Here is a 22,086-nt window from a genome sequence, read left to right on the forward strand (position 1 = left end):
GCATGATAATATGTAGATTTGACTAGCTTTTCTTATTCACCATCAAAATTTGTGCTTATTATTTGGTGGATTTTGCATTGGTAAAACAATGTCTTTTTTTTTTGGACTGTTGATGTTGTATTACAACACATTTCTTCTTTAGTGAAGGATAACGACACCTTTATAGATAGTCGTCTTGTCACTCCCTCTAGTCAGCTTGCTCGCCTAGTTTGGTCCCCGCCTCAGGGTTCTCATGTGAAGCTAAACGTTGATGGTTTTGTTCGCCTTAATATCAACTTCCTAGGTGCTGGTGGCATTCTTTGCAATTCATCGTCCAAGTGAGTGGCATGTTTCTCTACTTCCTTTCATTGCAATTGACTAAGCTTCTGGCCTTGAAGCATGAGTTAGTGTTGGCTTGGGACTCACGACACCGGGGTGTGATTCGTGAGAGTAATTCCCCAAATGTCATTCATTTGCTTGAGGCTCCCTCAATGTCTCCACCCTTGTTTAATGTTTTAAATAAGTTATCTCCATTGTTATTTGCCTTTGAAAAAATCCCTTCAAGCAATTTTGTCGCGAGACAAACTCTTATGCTAACTTTTTCACTATTTGAGAGTGCGCAAACAATGTAATTTCCTTTCGTGGTCTCTCTATTCTCAAGATCTATATTATATTGCGGCTTAAATAACCTTTTGGTCCTTGAAATTGTAAAGGAAATCAAATCTGGTCCTTGTAAAATTTTCGCATCAAATTGGGTCCCTAAAATTGTTTTTTTAATCTAATTAACTTCTTTTGCTCAATTTTGACCGGTCAACAGTCCAGTGGCAAACCTAGTCAGCTAAGGACGGCCACGTGTTTTTTTTCACATCAATTTTAGTCCCTTAAAAAGTATTTTAATCAATTTTAGTTTCTGTTCTTCCACCTTTATGTTCTTCCACTTTCACTTTCTTCCTCTTCCTCCATAATTCAAATCACATAAATTCAAAAGGAAGACCAAGGTGAATGTGATAAACATATAGTTTTTTTTAGGGTTTTGAATTTCTAGGTTTAAGGATTTGAGTTATGGAGAAAGAGGAAGAAGGTGGAAGAGGAAGGTGGAAGAACAAGGACTAAAATTGATTAAAATATTTTTTAAGGGACTAAAATTGATGTGAAAAAAGTGCATGTGACTATCCTTAGCTGACTAGGCTTTCCACTGGACCGTTGACTAGTCAAAATTAAGCAAAATGACTTAATTAGATTAAAAAAACAATTTCAGGGATCCAATTTGATGCGAAAATTTTACAGGGATCAGATTTGATTCCCTTTAAAATTTCAAGGACCAAAAGAGTATTTAAGCCTAAAAGTATGAGTTTAGCTTAGTTTTGTTTGTTTGTTGTATTTTGTCTTTATTTCATTACTACACCAAAAATTGGTTACCTTGAAAAGTTAATAAAGCTACTCAAATCTTATTTGTGATGATTTACTTTACTTTCTAAAACGAACCTCTTTAGGGAGACTTAGGGCCTTTTTTGTTGTAGTTTTAGGGTGTGTTTATTTGCAGTTTTTAAAATAATTTTCAGTTTTGTTTTAAAACTAAAAAACCTGTTTAATACAATCTGTCAGTTTATGAAAAATAGTTCTCATTTTCAATTTTTAAAACTAAAAAAACCAAAACAACTAAATTTTCTCACTTTTCAGACATAAGCTTCTAGGCTCTAGCTACCCAGATCAGATTTAGAAAAAATAATAAAAAGAAAGAAATAAAGTTGAAGTTGAAAACCACTGTTGAGGGTGCATTTAGTTTAATGTAGAGAGAGCATCCATTTCCATTAATCCCTACCAATACCCATGGCTGAACTGGTTTTCCCCGAGGCAGTAACCGCCCTCTTCCTCCATCACCTTCACTTCTCTCTCTCTCTCTAAATGCCAGTTTCTCTCTCCTCGATTCAACCCTCTTTCCTCAAACCCCAATCCCAAATGATGAGCGTTCCTCCGCCGCCGGTGATGTGGCCGCCGCCGTTCACGGTGTCGCAGTGGCAAGAGCTGGAGCACCAAGCCCTCATCTTCAAGTACCTCAAGGCGGGTCTCTCTGTCCCTCCCGACCTCCTCGTACCCATTCGGAAAAGTCTTCAGTTGATGTCTCATCCTCACTCTTCTCGTAAGCCACCACCACCCCTTCATCATCAACGTTTACCTCTTTTTTTCCATCTGGGTATGCTAAAGTTTGAATCTTTTTGCAGTTGGGTATTATGGGAAGAAGATTGACCCAGAACCAGGAAGGTGCAGGAGAACCGATGGCAAGAAATGGAGGTGTGCAAAGGATGCTCACCCTGACTCCAAATACTGTGACCGCCACATGATACGTCGCCGGTACCGTTCAAGAAAGCCTGTGGAATCTCAACCTCAACCTTCTTCTTCTTCTTCTTCTTCTTCACAACTTGCTGCTTCCACTGCTGGGTCTGGAAGCACTGCAAAAACTGCATCTGCAGCTGTAACCACTTTCCAAAACAACCTCCCCTTGCACACCAATGGTGCCCGTGAAGGTTTCAGCTTCACCCTTGGGAACTCTACCTCCCAACTTCACATGGACACTTCCAAGAAACCTTACAGGTAGGTATTGTTTTCATTTCATCCATTAACTAACTGATTTATTCATTGATTGAACCGTTAGTGGTGTGTATGTTTTTTTGTTTATTATGTTCTAATAGTAGTTGTTTGTATGGTTCCTATGTGTTTATTAGGGTGTTTTAACTTTTGGGTTGGCGAAATGATTGCCATAATTTCTGGTGGAGTGTTATATTCTTTCGCCTTCCGCAATAGATGGTGTGTTATGATGTTATGTAGCAAATATGGTTGCTGTGATGGTAAGTTACCTAACATGTGGATCCTTATCATGTGTGGGATATGAGTAAGGTGGAAGTCATCTGATCATTATTTTTCAAATTAGATTTGCTTTTCATTCCATTTGATTTCAATTTGTTTTGAGTTTGAAATAATGAAATGCTAATTGTCTATGCGACTATGCCCTTTAGAAATGGCACATGAGTTTGGCTTGATTTGGTAACATTATTTCTGGATTGGATTTATTTAGGCGTTGCAGCGTATCATCGGAAATTTATTTATCTCTTGATATTTTCTTTTGTAACTTGAATCCCCTCATGCTGTTTATTTGAGATCACAGCTTTGCACCCCAGGTTCACTTCCAAGATTTTGTTGAAATCCTTTTGACATTTATTTTAAAGCATATACAGTGCATGATCTGCCTTGTCGGAGGGTGAACTGAAGTGTATGGGAATGATTTAATAAAATTGGAAGGGATTTAACGATGAAGTAATAGCAGGACAATTAATGTTTGTGAGGTACAGTTAAAGAAATTAACTAGAGGTAACTTCTTGTTGGTTGAGTGATGTATAGTTGACAATTATCCAGAAATGGTGGTTCAAAGCTTTGAACTGGTGGTTGGGATCCGTTTTGTAGGAAAATTTGAAACATGTTTATTGCTTTTTAGTTGTCTGGTACTCTGGTGATATAATTTCTCTATTCTGGGCCATCAGTGAGCTGTCATGTAATCTTTCATTTCCTCAACTGTCCTTCTTTTTCCTCTCATTCTCGTTTTCTTCCGTTACTTTGAGATAGAGCTCACTGGACACTACTTTTGTAGCCTTGTCAGTGTTTTTTTTTGGGTGTGCTGGCAGAAGCTGGTATTGATCCTGTGTGGATGACTAAGAAAATCATGCACTGGAAAGGATATTGTAAAAGTAAGATAAGTGGAGCAAACTAGAGCCAGGGGGAGCAAGAGTTGTATTTTAGTAGTTTAAATGGATATTTTTAACTTTTTATAAGGGACCTTTGGGATTTGAGGTATGTAATGGATATAAAACTTGTATTTATGACAAAGGAATGAGTGAGCATCATTATTGCCTTATGCAGAATGTATTAGTAGTTTTCTTCTTTAAAGAGCCTAATTGGTTGCTTCAATTCATAGCTTTAGTAACCCCTGCCCTGCCTCTAACCATTTGCATCCATCCATAACTTTTCATAAGTTTTCTAAAATATTGTTAAAAGTTGTTTCTAATTTCCTATTATACATAATTGAATTAAGTGTAGCATCATGATGTTTACTTAACACTCCATAGGTTTGAACTGACCAACGAAGCAGAGGAGCACAGCCTCTTACAGAAAGATCTGGGAAGTGTGAAGTATCAAGGTTATGACTTTACCTCAGATGGTATGTGGTCTCACATGCATCAGATTCCGTCAAACACTATTTCAGAATCAAGGAGTGGTTCTGCTATAGTTGGCAACTGCTTCCAACAGCGAACAACCCGAGATGCTGAACTGTTGAACCTTGACACTGCAAGGTCCAAGGAACTTGCATTTAGTGGCCAGGTATGTTCAGCAGGGCGCTTGAAACAGGAATATCAGTCCCCTCAGTCTCTCTTCAGTGACTGGCACTGGAAGAAGGATTTAGGTTCTTCTGCCACTGCGTATAGGCCCAACAAGGATTTCAACTGCAACCCAGATATCAATGCTGATTCAAGTGGTTCTTTATGAGGCTTTCAAGGAGTTTTCTGATTTTAATTTTATCCCACGATATCTCAGTATCCACCTGGTCCCCCCCCCCCCCACCCTTTGTTTTCCCCCCAACCAGTGAAAATATAAATCCTCAGGCAGTGCTAAATTTATCACCCGTAGCGTTCAGATATCTGAGGAATCATGGTTTAATTTTCAAGCTTCAATGTGTTGTTCTGTTATATATCTTATATACTTGGAAGAGTTATGCTTTCTTCACCCTTAAACGTGTAATATTTGACTGTGGTTTGGTTTCTCTTAATTGTAGCGTTCAGTTTGACTCTTGTCTTCTATGATTTAAGTCCCATGATTGTTAGACACATGGTGCTATTCTCAGGCAGCAAGGTTAATTATTATTGCATGAATGGCTAAACATTCTTTAACATGGCATTTTTGAGGTGTGATCAACCATGCTCATGTTATGGAATTTTAAAAGTCAGGTGGTGATATCAGGTGACATGATGGTGCATGTTTAGTAACCCTTTACAATTACTTATTCTGAAGTCAGAATTAATTCTGACCAGAAACTTCTATGAGTAGCTTCTGAGTTTTCGAATTGATTCTAATGCAAGAAAAACTAATCCGAACATGCTATATCTCTCCTAAAGTAAGGGGAAGAGAGGCAAATGGTGCTTTGTTAGTTTGTTGCATTGAATTTGAATAGTATTGCAGTGAAGTGGTGCTTTCAAAGCTCCTCTATGCACAGGGGTTATAAATGAGGAGTGCAGTAGTTGTTGGCTTATTAATGTTTCAATTTGAAGGAGAGCATTTCGAGGTATGAAGGCGGTGTTGGTGTTTCATAATGAGTTTTTCGAGCTCAAGGTTTTTTCTTGTTCTTTTCCCTTATTTTGTAGTCTTAACTCATGCGTCTTACTCCATTTTTACCCCTTGAGTTAAGTTTTATTATGGAAGTAAGGTAATGGAATCACCTTATACAAAGATCATCTGTTATAGCCCGTTTTTTTATTATTTGTCCAAAGTAGAAATTATAACTATCTTTTAAAATTGTTTTTGTCGTTTGTAATAAAAAATTACTTATTTTACATGAAAATAAAATACATAACAAACAAAAATTATTTAAAAAAACTTACAAAGGGTGATTCTAAAATGTGTAATGTTGATCTTGTGATCGATGCTAATTGTTAGCGTAGGTTTAGCCGATTCTAAAGTGACACTACATGCTTGAGATGACCAAGGCTATTGCCCTTTCATTAGCACACTCTAAGTTGTATAAATAAAATCTATAATTCATGTTATGCACACAATAATCAGTAAAATATTTATTTCTTTAATTAGTCTTTTCATTTTACTAAAGAGGATGGGAGATGACTACACTACAGGTACATTTAAATAACTTTTAAATTGTAAAAAATTAATGTGCATATTCCTACCATTTTCTTTTTCTTTTCTAAGTTTTTAATTTTTATATTCGAGACGCAAAAAAATGTCATTATTTGAGAACAATACGTCGACGTTTCAAGATCTAAAGATGCAGCAGGCAAAATTCGGAAGTGGCTGAATATCTATCTAATTCTCACAACCTTATCCTAACTTGTTCCTTTCTCTTTTCTGTGTTTCTACTTGACTTTCTATTTTCTACTCAAAACTCAAACACCATGTGTGGTTCTGCTGATCCACCTATGTAATCTTCAACCATCATCAACACCATGGCTGCAACTGCCCCCACACCATTTCTTCACACGGTTCTCTCTCTTTTTCTGTCTCCATTATTGGACTAATTATAATTATATATCTTGTCAAATATTCTAAATGTGATTCTAATTGCTAGTATGTTGTTTCACTGCAGCAAGTTAGGAACAATAACATCTTGACACTCACAAAGATCAATTATGTCAGTGGAAATGTGAATTCTCAATTTCATCATCACATTCACTTCTCACACCTAGCACTTGTAAGAGCAACCAGGGGCCCCAAGGGGTTTGGGCCTGCCCCAAACAAAAGGAAGAAACCCAAGAAGCAGCTGAGAAAAGACAAAGAAGAAGAAGATGATGATGATGATGAAGAAGAAGAAGAAGAAGAAGATGAAGAAGAAGAGAGGGAGAAGGGAGTGATTCCTGAAGTGGTGACAAACAGGATGATGAGCAGGATGGCATTCTCAGTGGGGATACCATTAGGTATTGGGCTTTTGTTTTTTCCATTCTTTTACTATCTCAAGGTTGGGTTGAAAATTGATGTGCCCACTTGGGTGCCCTTCATTGTGTCCTTCATCTTCTATGGGTCTGCTTTGTTGGGGGTGAGTTATGGGATTGTGTCCACTAGTTGGGATCCATTGAGGGAAGGGTCCCTTTTGGGCTGGAATGAGGCCCAGAAGAATTGGCCTGTTTTTTGGCAATCCCTTCGGGGTGAATCTCGCAAGGAATAGCCTATAGACTTTAGCTTATATATAATTTATTTTTGACCATGACATTGGCTTGATAATGTAGCTTTCATCTTAAACTAGTTTGAGCGTGTTTCTTTCTCCATTTATATCAACATAAGAAATAATTTTACATATGCAGGAAGCAGAATTTTGTAGTATATTCAATAGAAATTTAATCAATTTATTATTTATATTGCTCAAAATGTTTAAGGAAACATATTGTCTCAAAATCTATTGGTGTAGATTTGTACTTGTTATGTATTATGTATAGGCAAGGCTTGGTTGGGTTGATAATTTATGGGTTGACAAAAAATCCTATAAAGGGTGATCGTAGCCCAAAAATTTACATACTTATTGAATATATTTAGATTGAGTTAAAATATAATAAAATGCTTTTTTTTTTTGTTACAACTGGAAAAGAAAAGAAACAACAAACTAAAAGACTACATCCTGACAAAGCAAGGGCACCACCGCTGCAGGCGGAATTTTCCACTCCTTCCAGGTCCAATTATCCTCTATGGCAAGCTTTGCCATTGCATCCGCTACCCCGTTTCTTTCCCTGGGAACATAAACTAGAGACACGTTCCATGCCCTTGATAGAAACTCTCTTGTAGCCAGAATCTCATCTCTGTTCCAAAAGTTCTGCACATCAACATCAGTCATGAGGACTCTCTGAGCTTCCAAGCAATCTACACAGCATCTGACATTGCGAAAACCAAGCTCCCAAGCGTGCCGCAGGCCTCTTTCCACTGCCCTAAGCTCCGCTGTAAAAGCATTCCCTGCCCCCATCATCATGGCAAACCCGAAAATCCATCGGCCATGACTATCACGAATGACACCACCCCCTCCCATCTTATCGAGAACCGGCTGCCAGCTTCCATCGGTGTGCAGCACCACTGTATCTTCCTCGTTGCTATCGCTGAAAGTGGTTTGCCGTGTGGTGCTTCCCCAACGCTCAAACTCCTCGACGTCTCTGTAAATGCGTCGTAACACTTCTCCTGGCTGCCAAGGAGTTTGCTCAAAGACAAAAATGTTACGCCACTTCCAAAGATTCCAAACAGTAGCACAAAACAAGGCTTGGTTCTCAACCTGCAAGTGAGCAAACAGCCAGAAACGCAATGGTGCTGCAGAAGGAACCTTTTTTTCTCTTTCCATCGTATCAATGTTTTTATCTCAGAGTTCCCTCTCTCATTATCAAAAAAAAAATTGTACCTTTTCTCTTGCCAAAGATGCTTGGATTATAATCCAAAGAGTTGTCTTGTTGTACTTACATCAATAAAAATCTCAAAGGATGATATTGCAATGCAACGAGATAAGTAAATAAGTAAATTAAGGAAAAAATATGTATGCTCACTCAAGTTATTACAAAAAAACTAACACAAACAAAAAATATATATATTTTATCTTCTAGGCATTTTTTTCCTATTTTAATCAACGTTCCAAATTTACAACTCATCCGGAGTTGCAATATGTGTGGATTCAACGACACCAAATGAAGTCAAACCAGCATAAGTAAGCACATGGAGAGGGCGAAAGACTCCGGTGAGCTCATACTAACAAGTGGAAACTAAATGAATGTTAACGTCTATTTATAGTGTTACAAACGAGTATTCAAACATAATCAGTATCCAAACATGATTGTTTTGGCTAGTGTTGTGTGAAATCGAACAAACTATAAAGGAAAATGTTAAGTTGACATCAAATGCGTGGACATCCAGAGTGAGAAAGAAAGAGAAGAGAGAAAAGTAGTGAATGTAATATATGATATCATGTGATCAAAAGAGAGAAACAAAGTTGAAAATGAGATGTATCTAAAGTATCTTTATTGTTTGGATGTCTACGTCTCATAAGCAAATCATAAAGGGTTTTCTTGTGGGTCCCGCGATGAAACTAACATCGAAATGTAATGTAGGAGATATGAATCAATATCTTTTGTCTTCAGATGATGTCTCATTCTATGTGTTACCAATGATATTGTGTTATGCCAATTAAAAATCAGTTTATGTAAAGTGATAATTAATGTCATATCTAATTTTTTTTTCCAGTGTTAACTGAGTATTCTCAAGTTCGATAACCATAAGGCTAATCTCTCACTCTACCGTCAGTGCACTAAGTGGTAGGAGTCTGGACAAAAAGTTTTATCATTCACCAAAGTTGAGAATTAAACACCCAACCACTTGCCAGGGCCGGCCCTGGGCCTGTGCAAGCAGGCCCACAGCCCAGGGCCTCCAAAAAGAAGGGGCCCCAAAATAAAAAATTTCATTAAACGTTTATCATAAAAAAAACGCTAAATTATTAAAGTAAGAGATGTTAGTACTGTTGACAACATTAAGGCTAGTTATAACCTCTCCTCCCTTAGTGCCCAGGTTCGAATCTGACTTGTTACATTTTGTATGATGTTTTTAAAATTTTATATTTTAAACATTTATATAACGGAATTAGTGACGGAAACTTTCGTCACAAAAGTAGCGACGAATTATCTGCTAAATTTCTTAAATAAGGGTAACATATTTTTGAATTTGTTGATGCTATTTACAATTTAAATAGATAATGTTCTTTAAAAAAATTATTAGGGGTCCATTTTATTATTTGCTCAGGGCCTCCAAAATGTCGGGACCGGCCTTGCCACTTGCTTAAGAGACGGAATGTCAAACCTCTACGCTAACTCGCTAATTTCCGTGTATGATACAATTATATTGGTTGGGAATGAAACGAGATAAGTTTGAGCAAGATATGATACATGTGACTACAAGGATTTCAATTGATGAATAATGTTTAAGGAAATGCTTAATAACCCAACATAAATGCCAACATGGAACACAACCTGTGTCAGAAAATCCAAAATTCTTCACATCTGTAAAGCCAACATTTCCCAAGCAATCTGAGCCATCCATTCCTTTAAAAAAAAACACATCCAATCCAACCACACCAGGACACATAAGACAATTCCAGCCACATGGATCAACCTGGCCCAGACATGTAGGCCCCACCATCCCCCCAGGTGCTTCTCACACACACAAAAACATTAACACTCACGCTCAAAACGCCTGAAACCTTACCTCAGCAGCTATAGCACCATCCCTGAATTCCTGAGAGTAACACTCTCTTTCTCCACATGTCAGAATCAGAGTGGCTCAGCATTTCTCTCAACTTGCCCTTCTTTTCTGAAAGAAATGAACCTGAGTGAATGAGTTTCTTCATTCTTGCTTCATGTTAAATGAATGCATTTACCCTTACTTTTGACTTAAAGGCTAAAGCTCAGTGATTTAATGCCAGTTTCGAACGTTACTGCCCCCTGGACAATTTGCATGGTATTGTTCATAAAAAACGTGTTTGTAACCACCCCACATAGCTCAGCATTGTGCTGGCGCTGACGTGGTGACCTCACCATTAGGCCTATATAAACCAGTGCTTGCTTTGCAGAACAATGCAGAGTTGAGAGAGAGTGAGTGTAAGAAAGATTTGTTTGTGAAGAGATTTTTCTTGGTTAGTCTTTTTCAAACAGTGTTTTAGAATTCTTCTCTTCTCCTTGTTCTTGTTTTTGTTTCTGTATATCTCTTTCTCTGCTTTCTTTCTCAGACAACCATTGATTTTGATTATTCATCCAAGCTCTATTTTTTTTACCCCAATCTAAAACCTCTGCTTTGAGGGTTTTCAGTTTTCACAAGCCTGTTTCTGTCTCTTTTATTAAACAAAACTTTTTGTCTCTCTCTCTACTCTAAGATCATGGCCCATGGGTGTGAGAGATGTGTCAGAAATCTTCTGCTGGGACATCCTTTTGTTTTTGTTTTCGATTTGTGTACCCTTTCCCTTTGATCATTCTTTCGTTTTCTTCTTCTTTCTTTTCGGTTCACCTGCTCTGATCACTTGCTTAGAATTTGCATTTATTACTGAGAGCAGTTTTTTTTAAAGGGTCTTCTTTATTTATTATCCTCATTCACTGTTTCATTGAATGAAAGTGAATACATTCAACTCTATTCATTAATCTCAACGTTATCCCTTGAATGATTTCCATTTATTTAGTTGTTTACTTAATGTTGCTTAATGTTGTTGTTGTTGTTGTTGTTGTTGTGCAGAGCAAAGATGTTTCCATGCATTGGTTGTGCGAAGCAGACATCTGATGATCATGATGAGAGGGATGAAGGATCTCGTCGTCAGAGTAACACCCCACTGCAGAGGCAAGATTCTGCCAGAAGCATCACTACCCAGGTTCACATCTCTCTCTCTCTCTCCCTCTAAAAACTTTGCTTTTGCTGCATCTTTTTCCATCTTTGTGAAAACAAACAAAATCAAACCAATTGGGGTTCTCCTATGGTGGGGACCACCTTTGGAATCTGTATAAGTCTTACCTGATCCACATCATAAACACATGCACTCATTTGTAAAAATGCATGTGAATATGTGATGGTAGTGCTGCATTGGTAAAAAGCATGCAAGTTTGCACAATTCTTCTGCTGTTGTTAATAAATTTCAAAAAAATCTAACATGTCAAGTTTTAAGATATACTTTGATTATATACAGTACTAGCTTGATGTCCTTGGCTTACCATTTTAAAATCTTGCTTGAATTAATTGATGTGAAGAGCTTTCTGTTTTGATGCCTACCTTACCTATTTTGAACCATGTGTTTCTGATTTGTGTGAAAATGTTGTTGACAATGAATATTTGGATAGATAGATACATGCAAATGTTTGTTAATTTGATTTTTTTTCCTTTCTTTCTGCATATGCAGTTGAAGGACATGGTGCTCAAGTTTTCTGGCTCTTCCAAGCAATCATCAAGATCTGGACCAGGGTCAAGTTCAAGAGGAATGAGACCAATACCGAATCCTGAGAACACAGTCGCAGGAGGGGTTCAAGACCCTAACATGGGAGGAGTTGGTTCAGCTTCTGCCCGTGCTTTGCACCTCAGAAGCGCCTTGCAAATTATAAGTGGCAGGACTGAACATGCCATAATTTTAGGTTCTGCAGACCAGGCCCCTCCTAGAGGTCATGAATCTGTGGTGGCAGCTCCTGATGTGGCGGTGGAGCAAGAGGATGATGACAGAAAGTGGGTGTCGCATGCTGAGCCAGGAGTTATCATTAACTTTGAGTCTCTTCCTGATGGGGGACATGATCTTAAGACAATTTACTTCAGGTATGTCATCAAATAACAACATTTTTTTGTGCAACAATGACTTTCATCTAAATCCATAAGAAGAATTTTGTGTTCATTTTTTTGTCTCAGTGAGTGTTAACTTCTGTTTGCATGACAGAAACGAGTATCCAAACCCATCATTTGTTGAAATTGGGAAAGAATATGTACCTTCTAGGCCTTGATATTAGAATAGCTTAATATGATACAAAATATATGATAATTTTTAATTAGTTGTTGAATAAATTGATTTTTCTTCTTCTGAAGGTGTAAATACTGACATACTTAAACTTTATCATTTACAATTGAAGCCCAAATATATTCACTAGGTTGGATGCTGCGCAATGGTGGTATGATAATTATGACACAGTCATTGAAGTTTATGACGTCAAGAAGATCAACCAGATTGTTGTTCCTCCTAGGATTGAGGATCACGTAAGTTACAGCACACTACACCCATATCATGTTAATTATGACTCCATTTCATTAACCTTGTTATATTGTATGAAAAAAAAAACCATAATTAGACTCGTTTTGGATTCAAGATTTGTAAAATGTTTTGATTAGCTCCATTTTGCTCACAATGAATTTTGAAATTTAGAAGTTACTTATAGATAGATTGCATCTTTGGATTAGTTTCTCTTTCATTAGAATCAATTCTAAAACTCAGAACAAGCTTCTCATCAGAATTGATTTTAACTTCAGAATCAATTTTAATTAGAATTTAAAGAAGCCTGCTTCTTCCCATAAATGATTACAGCTTTAGAATTTCAAACATGAACTTGATTAATGTATGTACATTGTTGGCTCTGAATCGCAGTCAGGGGATATTTCTTTCCCAATTCATTCATCTGAGACAGACAGCCCTGTGGCGGAATGGCTGAACAACCATGTAGCACCAGGGCATGGGATTGATCAGCATCCTTCTGGAGGTGCAGCGGCCAATGTCTTGGACCCAGAGTGGATAATGCAGGATCGTGAAGGAGTGTTCATCACAATCAAGGCCAAACCTGATGGGACTAAAGAGCTTCGTCGTGTCAAATTCAGGTAACATAAAAACTAGTAACACACTCTTTTAAACACAGACCCTGTCTGCACCACTTTTATGTATGCATGTCCAAAACATGTTCCTTGATTTAATCTTCCTTTTGAGAAATTTGATAACAATGTTTGCTTCTCAACTCTGTGTGCATGCAGCCGCGAGGTGTTTAATGAGGATGAAGCAAAGACATGGTGGGAGGAGAACAAGGAAAGAGTCAATGCTCAGTATCTGTGAGGTCTTCTTGTTGATCTGAAGAGGAAGAAGTGTTCTATGCTGGTGGAGTCTCAGAAGTTTGTGTCTTTTAGATTGTGTTGTTGTTAAACTCCAGCTTCTGGAGTGTAGTTCCTGTTATTTGTGTTTGGTGTCAATTGTAATGTCTTTAAACTTTTGGCCCTGTCACAAACTGTGGCAGTGCAAGTCCTGAATTTATCTTTTATGTCTTTAGTTTTGTTGTCATGTCATGTCTTGTCCTTGGGTCATTTCCATTCGGATGTTTAAGGTCTTATGTTGTTGCTTTTAATGAATCATTTGGTCATTTTGGTGTGCTTAAACCTTGTTGTCTTGTCTTATATATCCTTATGTCTTTGATTGGATTATCGAATATTTAAATTGGGTCGAAAAAACGTTTCTGTTCTAATTAGATCATAGTTTTGAACTATAAAAATCTAAGGATTGATGTAATAACCGTTTTTGTTTACAAAAAAACATTTCAAAAAAAAAGTACTTTACAAGAAAGAGGGAACAATTTTTTTACAAAATGAATGATTTTTTTTGAAATACAAAATGAAAGAAATAAAAAACAACTAAAATAGAACCAAACTATTATTTATGTAAAAATAAAAATAAATATGATAATAAATATATAAGTAAAGTCAACATGTGCATTATTAATAGCCTTTAATATTATTCATTACACCAATTACTAATTGTAAAAAAAATCAATTACTCATGTCTAAAAATAAACATTATGATTATTCAAATTTTAATCTTTAAGCAAAACTTGAGAAAAAATATTTAAAATAAAAAATCATCATTAATATCAATCAATCATAATCATCAATATATAAGTAAAATATACTTCACCTATACATTAATAACAATATTAATTAATTATTAATAGTCTTTTATATCATTCATTATATTAATTAGTAACTATTAATTAGTAATTTAAGAAAAAAACTTTTAAAACAAGAGAAAAAGTTTGATGTGAGAAAATCTCTCTTTTCATTTAATTTCTTTAATTGACATGTCACATCCTTAAAATCTGATTGGTTGACGGTGTAAAAAAACTTTACACCGTCGGTGCATCAAAATTAAACTCTTAAAACAATTCAATTTCTCATGTTGAAAAATAAACAGTGTGATTATTTAAGTTTTTACTATTAATAAAAAATTTAGAAAAAGATAATAAATATAATAATAAAAAGTAAAAGGAAAATTGACTCGATATTCACATTAATCATAATATTAATATTTTTCAGTGCTTGATAACAATGTTAATTAGTTATAAATAGTCTTTTAAATTATTCATTATATAAATTAATAATTGTAAACTTTTCAACTAATCATATTTAATATTATTTCAAATTAATTATTAATCTCGAGTAAATAATAATAATAGAAAAAACAGTAAAAAGTAAAATTGACTTGACTTTACATTAATAATAACAATATAAACCAGTTATTAATTTCTTTTATATCAAGCACTAATTGTAAAAAGATTCAATTTTATCAATATTACTTTAATTGGAAATATTACTCAGAAGTTGATGAATTTTTTAACAATAAGACTAATTACTATGTTTATAAATAAAAATATATAATAAGTATAAAATTTCAGTATATATATATATATATATATATATATATATATATATATTCAGGGTATGTATCTTATGAGAATGATCTTTTTATATGAGTATAGAAGAATAAATCGTAACCATTAGATTTAATTATGAATTGTCAAGATTAAGACAATTTAATGTTCATATGAGTTGTGACCACTTTGGGCCCGTTTGGTGGTCATGACAGGATATGATATGATATGTGAACATGATAGCAACAGGATATGATAAGAGCACAAGATATGATAAGAGCATGATAGACTCTTATCATATCCTGTGTTTGAGATTCACATGATAAGGACAAGATATGATGAGGAAAAATGTATTAAATTTGTATTTGAATAAAAAATACATTTAAAAATTTGATCATTCTATTAAATTTAATTTTTTATACATTTTCATGAATGAGTCTATATTTTAAAATAACTAAAATTAATTTAAACTTTATTAATTAGCCTATTTTATTGTTTTGAAGATAGCATATATTTTATATAAAATTATCCAATTAACCAATTGGTTTTCACTTAGTTGTGACATATGATAATTAACAATAAAAGTTAACTAAATTAAGAATATTATTATTTCAAAATTACTTTATATTTAAATTATAAATTATTATATAAGTAGATAAATAACTTTAAATTAATATTAATATTTATTAATTAATATTACTATAAATTATATAATAATAAAATAAATTAATTTGGAGTTAGGATACTGAAAGAAAATATATAACTGTGATCTTATCCTGTTCCATCCTAGCTCCCCCTCAGGATAACGTTTACACATAATGGACTGGATAGGATAGGAGACGGGATAATGTTATCTTATCCTGCTGGCGCAACAAACATCAGATAACAACAGGATATGATTACTATCCTGTCATATCCTATCCTGTCGTGACCACCAAATGAGCTATATATATATATAATTCAAAAAATAATAAAATCATCATGAATATAAATATCTATAAGTAAAGTTTGATTGACATAAACATTAATAACAATAATAATTAGTTATTTTTATTCTTTTATATTAATTAGTAATTTAAAAAAAATATAATGTTTAGAAATAAACACTATAAGGTTCCAAAAAAAAAAGAAATAAACAGCATGATTATTTATAATTTGATTATTATTAGTAACTTTAGGAAAAAAATAGGGAAAATAAAAAATAATAATGATAATAATAAAAATTAAAGTTAAATTGACTTGACATTCACATTAATAATAATATTAATTAGAAATTAATAATATTTAATATTACTCATTATATCAATTACTAATTATAAAAATTTCAATTTAGCATATTTTAAAATAATAGATAATATTATTTGCATTTAATTTTAAATTATAATTGAGGAATTGTTTTAAATAATAATAATATTTAAAAGTAAAATCAACATTAAAGTAATAATAATATTAATTATTTATCTAATAATATTTAATATTATTCACTAAAAAATCACTAATTGTAAATTTCAATTTATCCTATATTAAAATTGATATTAATATTATTTTATTTTTAAATGTTAATCGCAATGAACTTTTTAAAAATAAAAAAATAAAACTAATTACTAATTTATATATAAAAGTTATATACCAAGTATTAATGTTAAGTATATCTTTTGAAAAAAAATGTTAAGTATATCAGAGAGGTCACCCAAAGGTAGGAGTGAGAATAAGTTATCTTGAGATAGACTTTCCTTAAAAAGGCTCACCTATTTAAAATTTTTAAGGCCTTAGCCTGACCTGTTACATATTATAGGTTTTTTTTACACGGTCTGGACTTTTGTCTGAAATCTTAATTTGATTGCTTATAGAAAAGAGCTTATGCTTATATATAACTTATTTTTAATTTATTTCAATAAATTTGTTAACGTAGCTTATGAATAAGCGCTTATATCATAAGCGCGCTTATGACCATAAGCGCTTAATTAAGTTATTTTTCCAAAGGGAATCTTTAATTTGGTATGGTAGCTTATTTAAAGGCTTATTTCATAATAAGACTTTTATGCTCGGTAACAAACTTATATGTAAAGAAACAATCAAACTTATAGCTTAGGAGTTAAATTATACTAAAAGAAATCTATCTATAATATACAAAGGAGAAGTTTTTGCACCTTGGATGACAACTTTGTAATTTAAAGAATGATTGAACATGAAAGATAATTTCCCTTCAAAAAAAAAATAACATGAAAGATAATTTATGTATGGACAATTTGGTCAATCTCAATATAATTAGTTTGGGATTTAATCTTGGCCATCCTTCCCTTTCAATCTTGGGCATTTGTTTCTTTTCGTTTTTTGTCTTTGAGTATTTCGCTGGAAGCCTGGAACTTATCATTGTGTGTCGTTTTCGTTTCCAACTCCTCTAAGGGCTTCCGTGTTCGTTGATAAATTTTTTGGATTGCAGGTAGCCAGGTACATCCAACTTTACAAAGCTGTAAAGTATATCACGATATAGAGAGACTATCCACTGTAAGTTTTCATGTTTTTCCAATTTCTTTCTCTTGTGGGCTTAGGATACCCAATCTTTTTATTCCTTCATTAGACATGGGATTCAAGGAAACTGACAAAGTTGACACTCTTTTTGTAGTTCTGTTGAACCACTCTGCAACAAATGATGAACACAATGGAGAGGATTTTGGAGGGCCCCCTTGGTTATAGCAGCAGTTCACCTTTGAAGGCTAGAGAAGTAGAAGTACTTGAAGAAAAAGCCAAAATGAGATGTTTTGGCCAGGTTTTGGTGAAACTTTTGCAGGGTAAGTAGCAGCAATAGCCTAGAGCAGTACACTGCAATTATATTTATCCACAAACAAAAGCATGGAGAATAGAGAAAAGTGCTACTTATTAAATGTGAAATCAAATTTTGGAAATGCAGGGGTGGCAGACAAAAAACACCAACTCCTAAAGCATTCCACAAAAAGCATAACTGTGGAGATGATCAGGAGGTGGGGTTCCTAGCGGCATAGACAACCATGTTCCTGCAAGAGCCTGTCAAATCTGGCGGTAGAAAGTAGAAGCCGGGTTCACATTTTTACTAAAGCTATCAGTTGTAATCAGGTTGGTTATACTTTTAGCAGAACTATCATGGCTGTACGTGTATGTAATTTTTAGCAGATTAAGTTTCGCACTGTTGTCTTATATACTGATATCAATTCTTCAATCTCCAACTAATCTTGAACGAACTACAACTTAATTTGTTTTCCCCTTTATGTTACGTATGGTTTCAAAGAAAATATATCTAACTTATAATTATTCTTTTTAAAATACATCATTAATATATATATTTTTGACCTTGAGAGATGTTAACCTATTCGGCATACGATCGATGATTGTTTCTCCTAACTATGGGGATATTATCTAGAGGCTTTGACAATTGGGAACATGTTACATGTAAGTATTAAGTATAGTATTGCTTTATATCACATTTTCTGATTCTTTCTTCAATCAAGAATTTCATTTTCTTAGCTGCTTTGGTTGGATAAATTGAGATGCTTCTTTCAAGGGAATGAAGGAGCATTCACAGGGATGAAAAGCAAGCATTTAGAATAACTGTGCTTATGTCTGGAGAACCAAGTACCAGTATTTTTTTCCATAGATGCAAACCCAATCTTGTGTGTGATGCAATGTGTTTGTTCAAGTTTGAATTTGGTTTGACATGCTATAATTGTTCTAACTTTCTTGGTAAATTTCAATATTTGCGGCATCATATTCAACTGTGTTCTCTATGGTTTTCTTTGATTGTTCACTTAACCTTTGGCGCGATCATGATAAAAGCAAAGTTGATTTGCAGGTCATGAGTAAAAAGGGATTGCCACTTCTGCAATATCCAAAACTAGGATGAGCAATGCTGAGAATGCCAATGGTGGCAAGAAGGTATATTTTTTTCCAGTGTTCCTAGATGGAAATGTGTTATCAGTTAACTGTTATTCTTATATCATTTAATTTCTTACTTACTTGAGCTAGTAATCTAAGATTAAAGTATCTTTATTCTGGATTAAATTACTACTGCTGATTGATACAGTTCATATATAACAAAGGGGAAGGAAGCTCCAAGGTTTGCTTAACTATGGAACCAAATAATTGCTATATAGTTTCAGAGAGGGAGATATGATTAGTGATAGGTAATGCAAGGGATAATCTTATGTTTATGGGTTCATGATCCTTTTAGCTTGTTGGTGATGTTAGGAGTTTCCATATCCTAACAATTGGTCAGACTTTGCTGTTAGTTTCTCTCTTTCTCCCTCTCTCTGGCTTTTTGTATTCTTTCTTAATATTTTGGTTATTGAAAGTGTATGCTCCTTAACTTCTGCTTCGAATAATTTCTATTGCTTGTTTCTTCTGACTAACATCTCTCATATATATATATATATAAAGCCTGTTAACTATTGTCACAGTTTGAATGATAAGTAGATGACAGATGAGATTCGGATTCAGCACATCCTACTTTAAAAACGTAGCTTTATTATTGCCTATCAAAAAAAAAAAACGTAGCTTTATTTAGCTTTACTACTGTAGAATTCAATAATATTTTGCCGCAAATTAGCTAGAATAGATGGAAACTGTCACAGGTAGATAGCTAGGAATGTACAAATTTTAACAAAATTTTCCTTCGGTTTAGTTCTGGAATAGCTAGAGTTTAATTGCTAAACATTTGGAGGCTAATCAGCCTCTCATTAGATGCTACCAAAAGTTTGGCAGCCAAAACACCAGTTTTTTGGCAGCTAAACACCATTTACTAGAAACTTGCTAGCAATGTTTGACAGCTAATGTTCAGATTTCTTGTGATTAAAAATGTTATTTCACATTGGATGATGAGAACCATATTCTATCTGAATTATGACAGTCATTCGAAACTCCTGTAAACATTAAACTTGGATAACCATCATGGAAGGGAATAGTAACATGAAGAAAAGAATCCATTTTGGACCAGAGTGGTTATTCTACAAGATTAGATATTCAATTCGTTAACCAAACACTCACAAGATAACACCATGATAGAAGCAAACAATGTGTATGTCATCCCAACTGAATTTGGTTTATTCAATTGCAAAACAAAAGCTAAAATATATAAACTTAAATATCTGAAAATGAGTTCCAAAATTCAAAAATATCATAACAGAAAATAAGTGCCTAGGAATTCTTTCTGTCTTCCTTCCTTTCTTTTCATACCGCAAAATAAAGATCTATCCACAAAGCACCAATAACTTCCTTTCAATATATGGTCCTCAGCGCGGCGGTATGATGTCAACCTTTGCCGACGGCGAGTTTCGAAGCAAAAAGTTTACTATTCCATCAGGTATAGGTATAAGCATAGGTTCTCCTCTCGATGTCGTGGGAAGTCCAGATGAAAACTGTACCGGTATTATTTTCAATGACTCCAAGGTACTCAACATAGGAGGCTTAACCTCCGATAAAAGAGGAAATAACCTAAGAACCTGCGAAATGAGGGATGAGGATAAGCTATGATCGATATAATGCAAGTCAAATGAATTTCAACAGAATTTTGAAATGAAAGAAGCATCTTAAAAATGAAATAAATCCTAATGTAACATGCAAATGTGAAGGTAGAAGTACCTGAAGAGTACTTGTAGTGATTGCCAATGATTTTATATTGGAAAGTTTTATCAGCCAGTTGAGTATAGCAAAAGAAGCACTAGGGAAAGTTCCCCACTTTTCCGACTGAAGAATTCCTTGGTCAACAGACCAAATTGCTGCATTAATATTCACTTGTTCAATGGAAGAAAGATTGCTCCCACTGTGTGGCATACTAGGAATGCCCTGTAAGGTGAAGGCACGAAGGCTTGGAGAAGATAGCTCAATTTTGTATAAAACCAGAGAATAATCAATCACAGTTAAGTGACATAAAGTCCTACTAGATATGCAAAGGATATTCGCATCATCACTGAGGGTACAATTATGAATGATTAAACTATTCAACCTGATAAGAGCCGAAAAAGGCTCTGCGCGACCGTCAATTCCATTCCCAGAAAATGAGAAATTCTCAAGATAGAAGGATGTTAATGCGGGCAAGTTAAGAGATTTCGGCAATGCCATTCTCTCTGAAGTAGCACTTTTGGAGTGAACTCCGAGCTGTAGAGATGTCAAAGTCTGACATGAAAAGATGCACCGCGGGAAGTCTTGAATATTGCACAAAACGAAAAGACGTAATTTTTGAATATGGTGTGAAACAGCATATTTTACCATCCTATTGAGGAGCTGAGTCTGGATGGGACGATTGCGCCAAAAATAGAGAAAGTGCAGCGCGGCTGAGCCATCACGAAGAGTCAAAAGCCTAGACAAAAATTTGGTGAACTTCTGATAAGTGGAAAAGTCGCGTTGGGGTTGCAAAACAAGGACTGGAAGTTGTTTCCAAAGATTCTCCCATCTCGTGGATAACATGCATGTTTGAACTGCGGATTTGGCAGCTAAAAATGAGAGAATGTGAAGGAGAATGCAATCAGGCAAATCGCTGAGCCTGTCACTATTGTTCTCTTCAATTTCATTTTCACTCACACCGTGTCTTCTTCCTCTCTTCATTGCCTTCTTCAACATTCAGAACTGCCTCACGAAGAGTTACCTCGTTTGCCTTGTGTTCTTTTGCAGAAATGTAATAGGGTAAGCAGGGTGAAGGCTTCCTCATATAACCACGCGATTTCAAATCAAATAAGGAAATACGCGTGTCACCTATGAGGAAGAATCAATTTCCTCTGTAATTCAAGTATATTTCAATTCTTTAGATATCTTAAATTGGTATTTAGTGATGGAGAATCAATTTAGTTATAATTACTAATAAGTATATCAATGTATTTAAATTTGACTTTATTTATAAATACGGAAGTTCATGATCATGAGAAAAAAAGTTGATGATGTGATTTTAAGATTGTATTATAATTTAATTTATGAACGGTGGATAGTACGAATATCAAAATATTGAATGGGGGCTTGTAGTACAATTGTCATAGTACAATGTTCAAAATATAGTTGGGATTTTTTTTCCTTAATAGGATTCAACTATGAGAAATTTGGATGCTCTCAAATGAGAAGATCCTGACTATATATCACATATTTACAATAAATAACTTCCCTAATTACAAGTTAATTTTTTATTTTAAGAATTCATTTGCGTGGATACTGTTATTTCCTTTAC

The 22,086-nt window shown here is 34.4% G+C and overlaps 4 protein-coding genes and 1 long non-coding RNA gene across 5 annotated transcripts; 4 read left to right on the forward strand and 1 right to left on the reverse strand.

Annotated features, from left to right (window-relative positions):
* Positions 1-1,701: 1,701 nt before the first annotated feature.
* LOC130740231 (growth-regulating factor 3-like) lies at positions 1,702-4,815 on the forward strand. Its single transcript, XM_057592758.1, has 3 exons — positions 1,702-2,119; positions 2,202-2,571; positions 4,098-4,815. Exons 1-3 carry the CDS (start codon positions 1,885-1,887, stop codon positions 4,513-4,515), a joined length of 1,023 nt encoding a protein of 340 aa, XP_057448741.1. The 5' UTR covers positions 1,702-1,884; the 3' UTR covers positions 4,516-4,815.
* Positions 4,816-6,026: 1,211 nt separating this feature from the next.
* Positions 6,027-7,045, forward strand: LOC130740232 (protein PAM68, chloroplastic). Its single transcript, XM_057592759.1, has 2 exons — positions 6,027-6,236; positions 6,341-7,045. The coding sequence occupies exons 1-2, from the start codon at positions 6,201-6,203 to the stop codon at positions 6,914-6,916; spliced, it is 612 nt and encodes a 203-aa protein (XP_057448742.1). The 5' UTR covers positions 6,027-6,200; the 3' UTR covers positions 6,917-7,045.
* A 3,297-nt stretch (positions 7,046-10,342) lies between these two features.
* On the forward strand, positions 10,343-13,638 carry LOC130735772 (protein Brevis radix-like 1). The gene is made up of 6 exons (XM_057587669.1): positions 10,343-10,399; positions 10,990-11,122; positions 11,645-12,048; positions 12,357-12,480; positions 12,866-13,092; positions 13,243-13,638. Exons 2-6 carry the CDS (start codon positions 10,997-10,999, stop codon positions 13,319-13,321), a joined length of 960 nt encoding a protein of 319 aa, XP_057443652.1. The 5' UTR covers positions 10,343-10,399; positions 10,990-10,996; the 3' UTR covers positions 13,322-13,638.
* Positions 13,639-17,224: 3,586 nt separating this feature from the next.
* LOC130740234 (uncharacterized) lies at positions 17,225-19,281 on the forward strand. The gene is made up of 5 exons (XR_009020088.1): positions 17,225-17,411; positions 17,530-17,695; positions 17,815-17,996; positions 18,730-18,812; positions 18,961-19,281. It is a non-coding gene; the product is annotated as an uncharacterized LOC130740234 (long non-coding RNA).
* A 646-nt stretch (positions 19,282-19,927) lies between these two features.
* On the reverse strand, positions 19,928-21,571 carry LOC130740233 (F-box/LRR-repeat protein At3g26922-like). Its single transcript, XM_057592760.1, has 2 exons — positions 20,514-21,571; positions 19,928-20,374 (listed from the first exon to the last, which is right to left on the reverse strand). Exons 1-2 carry the CDS (start codon positions 21,489-21,491, stop codon positions 20,165-20,167), a joined length of 1,188 nt encoding a protein of 395 aa, XP_057448743.1. The 5' UTR covers positions 21,492-21,571; the 3' UTR covers positions 19,928-20,164.
* Positions 21,572-22,086: the final 515 nt, after the last annotated feature.

This window comes from Lotus japonicus, chromosome 2 (genome assembly GCF_012489685.1).
Source record: "Lotus japonicus ecotype B-129 chromosome 2, LjGifu_v1.2".
NCBI classification, from domain to species: Eukaryota; Viridiplantae; Streptophyta; class Magnoliopsida; order Fabales; family Fabaceae; genus Lotus; species Lotus japonicus.

Excerpts from the sequence above, each read along its gene's own strand:
- LOC130740231 (XM_057592758.1), top strand. The coding sequence starts at position 1,885 with ATGCCAGTTTCTCTCTCCTCGATTCAACCCTCTTTCCTCAAACCCCAA. Across the intron at positions 2,120-2,201 it reads GTCTCATCCTCACTCTTCTC|TTGGGTATTATGGGAAGAAG; the intron begins GTAAGCCACCAC and ends ATCTTTTTGCAG. Across the intron at positions 2,572-4,097 it reads ACTTCCAAGAAACCTTACAG|GTTTGAACTGACCAACGAAG; the intron begins GTAGGTATTGTT and ends AACACTCCATAG.
- LOC130740232 (XM_057592759.1), top strand. The coding sequence starts at position 6,201 with ATGGCTGCAACTGCCCCCACACCATTTCTTCACACG. Across the intron at positions 6,237-6,340 it reads CCACACCATTTCTTCACACG|CAAGTTAGGAACAATAACAT; the intron begins GTTCTCTCTCTT and ends GTTTCACTGCAG.
- LOC130735772 (XM_057587669.1), top strand. The coding sequence starts at position 10,997 with ATGTTTCCATGCATTGGTTGTGCGAAGCAGACATCTGATGATCATGAT. Across the intron at positions 11,123-11,644 it reads CCAGAAGCATCACTACCCAG|TTGAAGGACATGGTGCTCAA; the intron begins GTTCACATCTCT and ends CTGCATATGCAG. Across the intron at positions 12,049-12,356 it reads CTTAAGACAATTTACTTCAG|CCCAAATATATTCACTAGGT; the intron begins GTATGTCATCAA and ends TTACAATTGAAG.
- LOC130740233 (XM_057592760.1), bottom strand. The coding sequence starts at position 21,491 with ATGTTGAAGAAGGCAATGAAGAGAGGAAGAAGACACGGTGTGAGTGAA. Across the intron at positions 20,375-20,513 it reads TCACTACAAGTACTCTTCAG|GTTCTTAGGTTATTTCCTCT; the intron begins GTACTTCTACCT and ends CTCATTTCGCAG.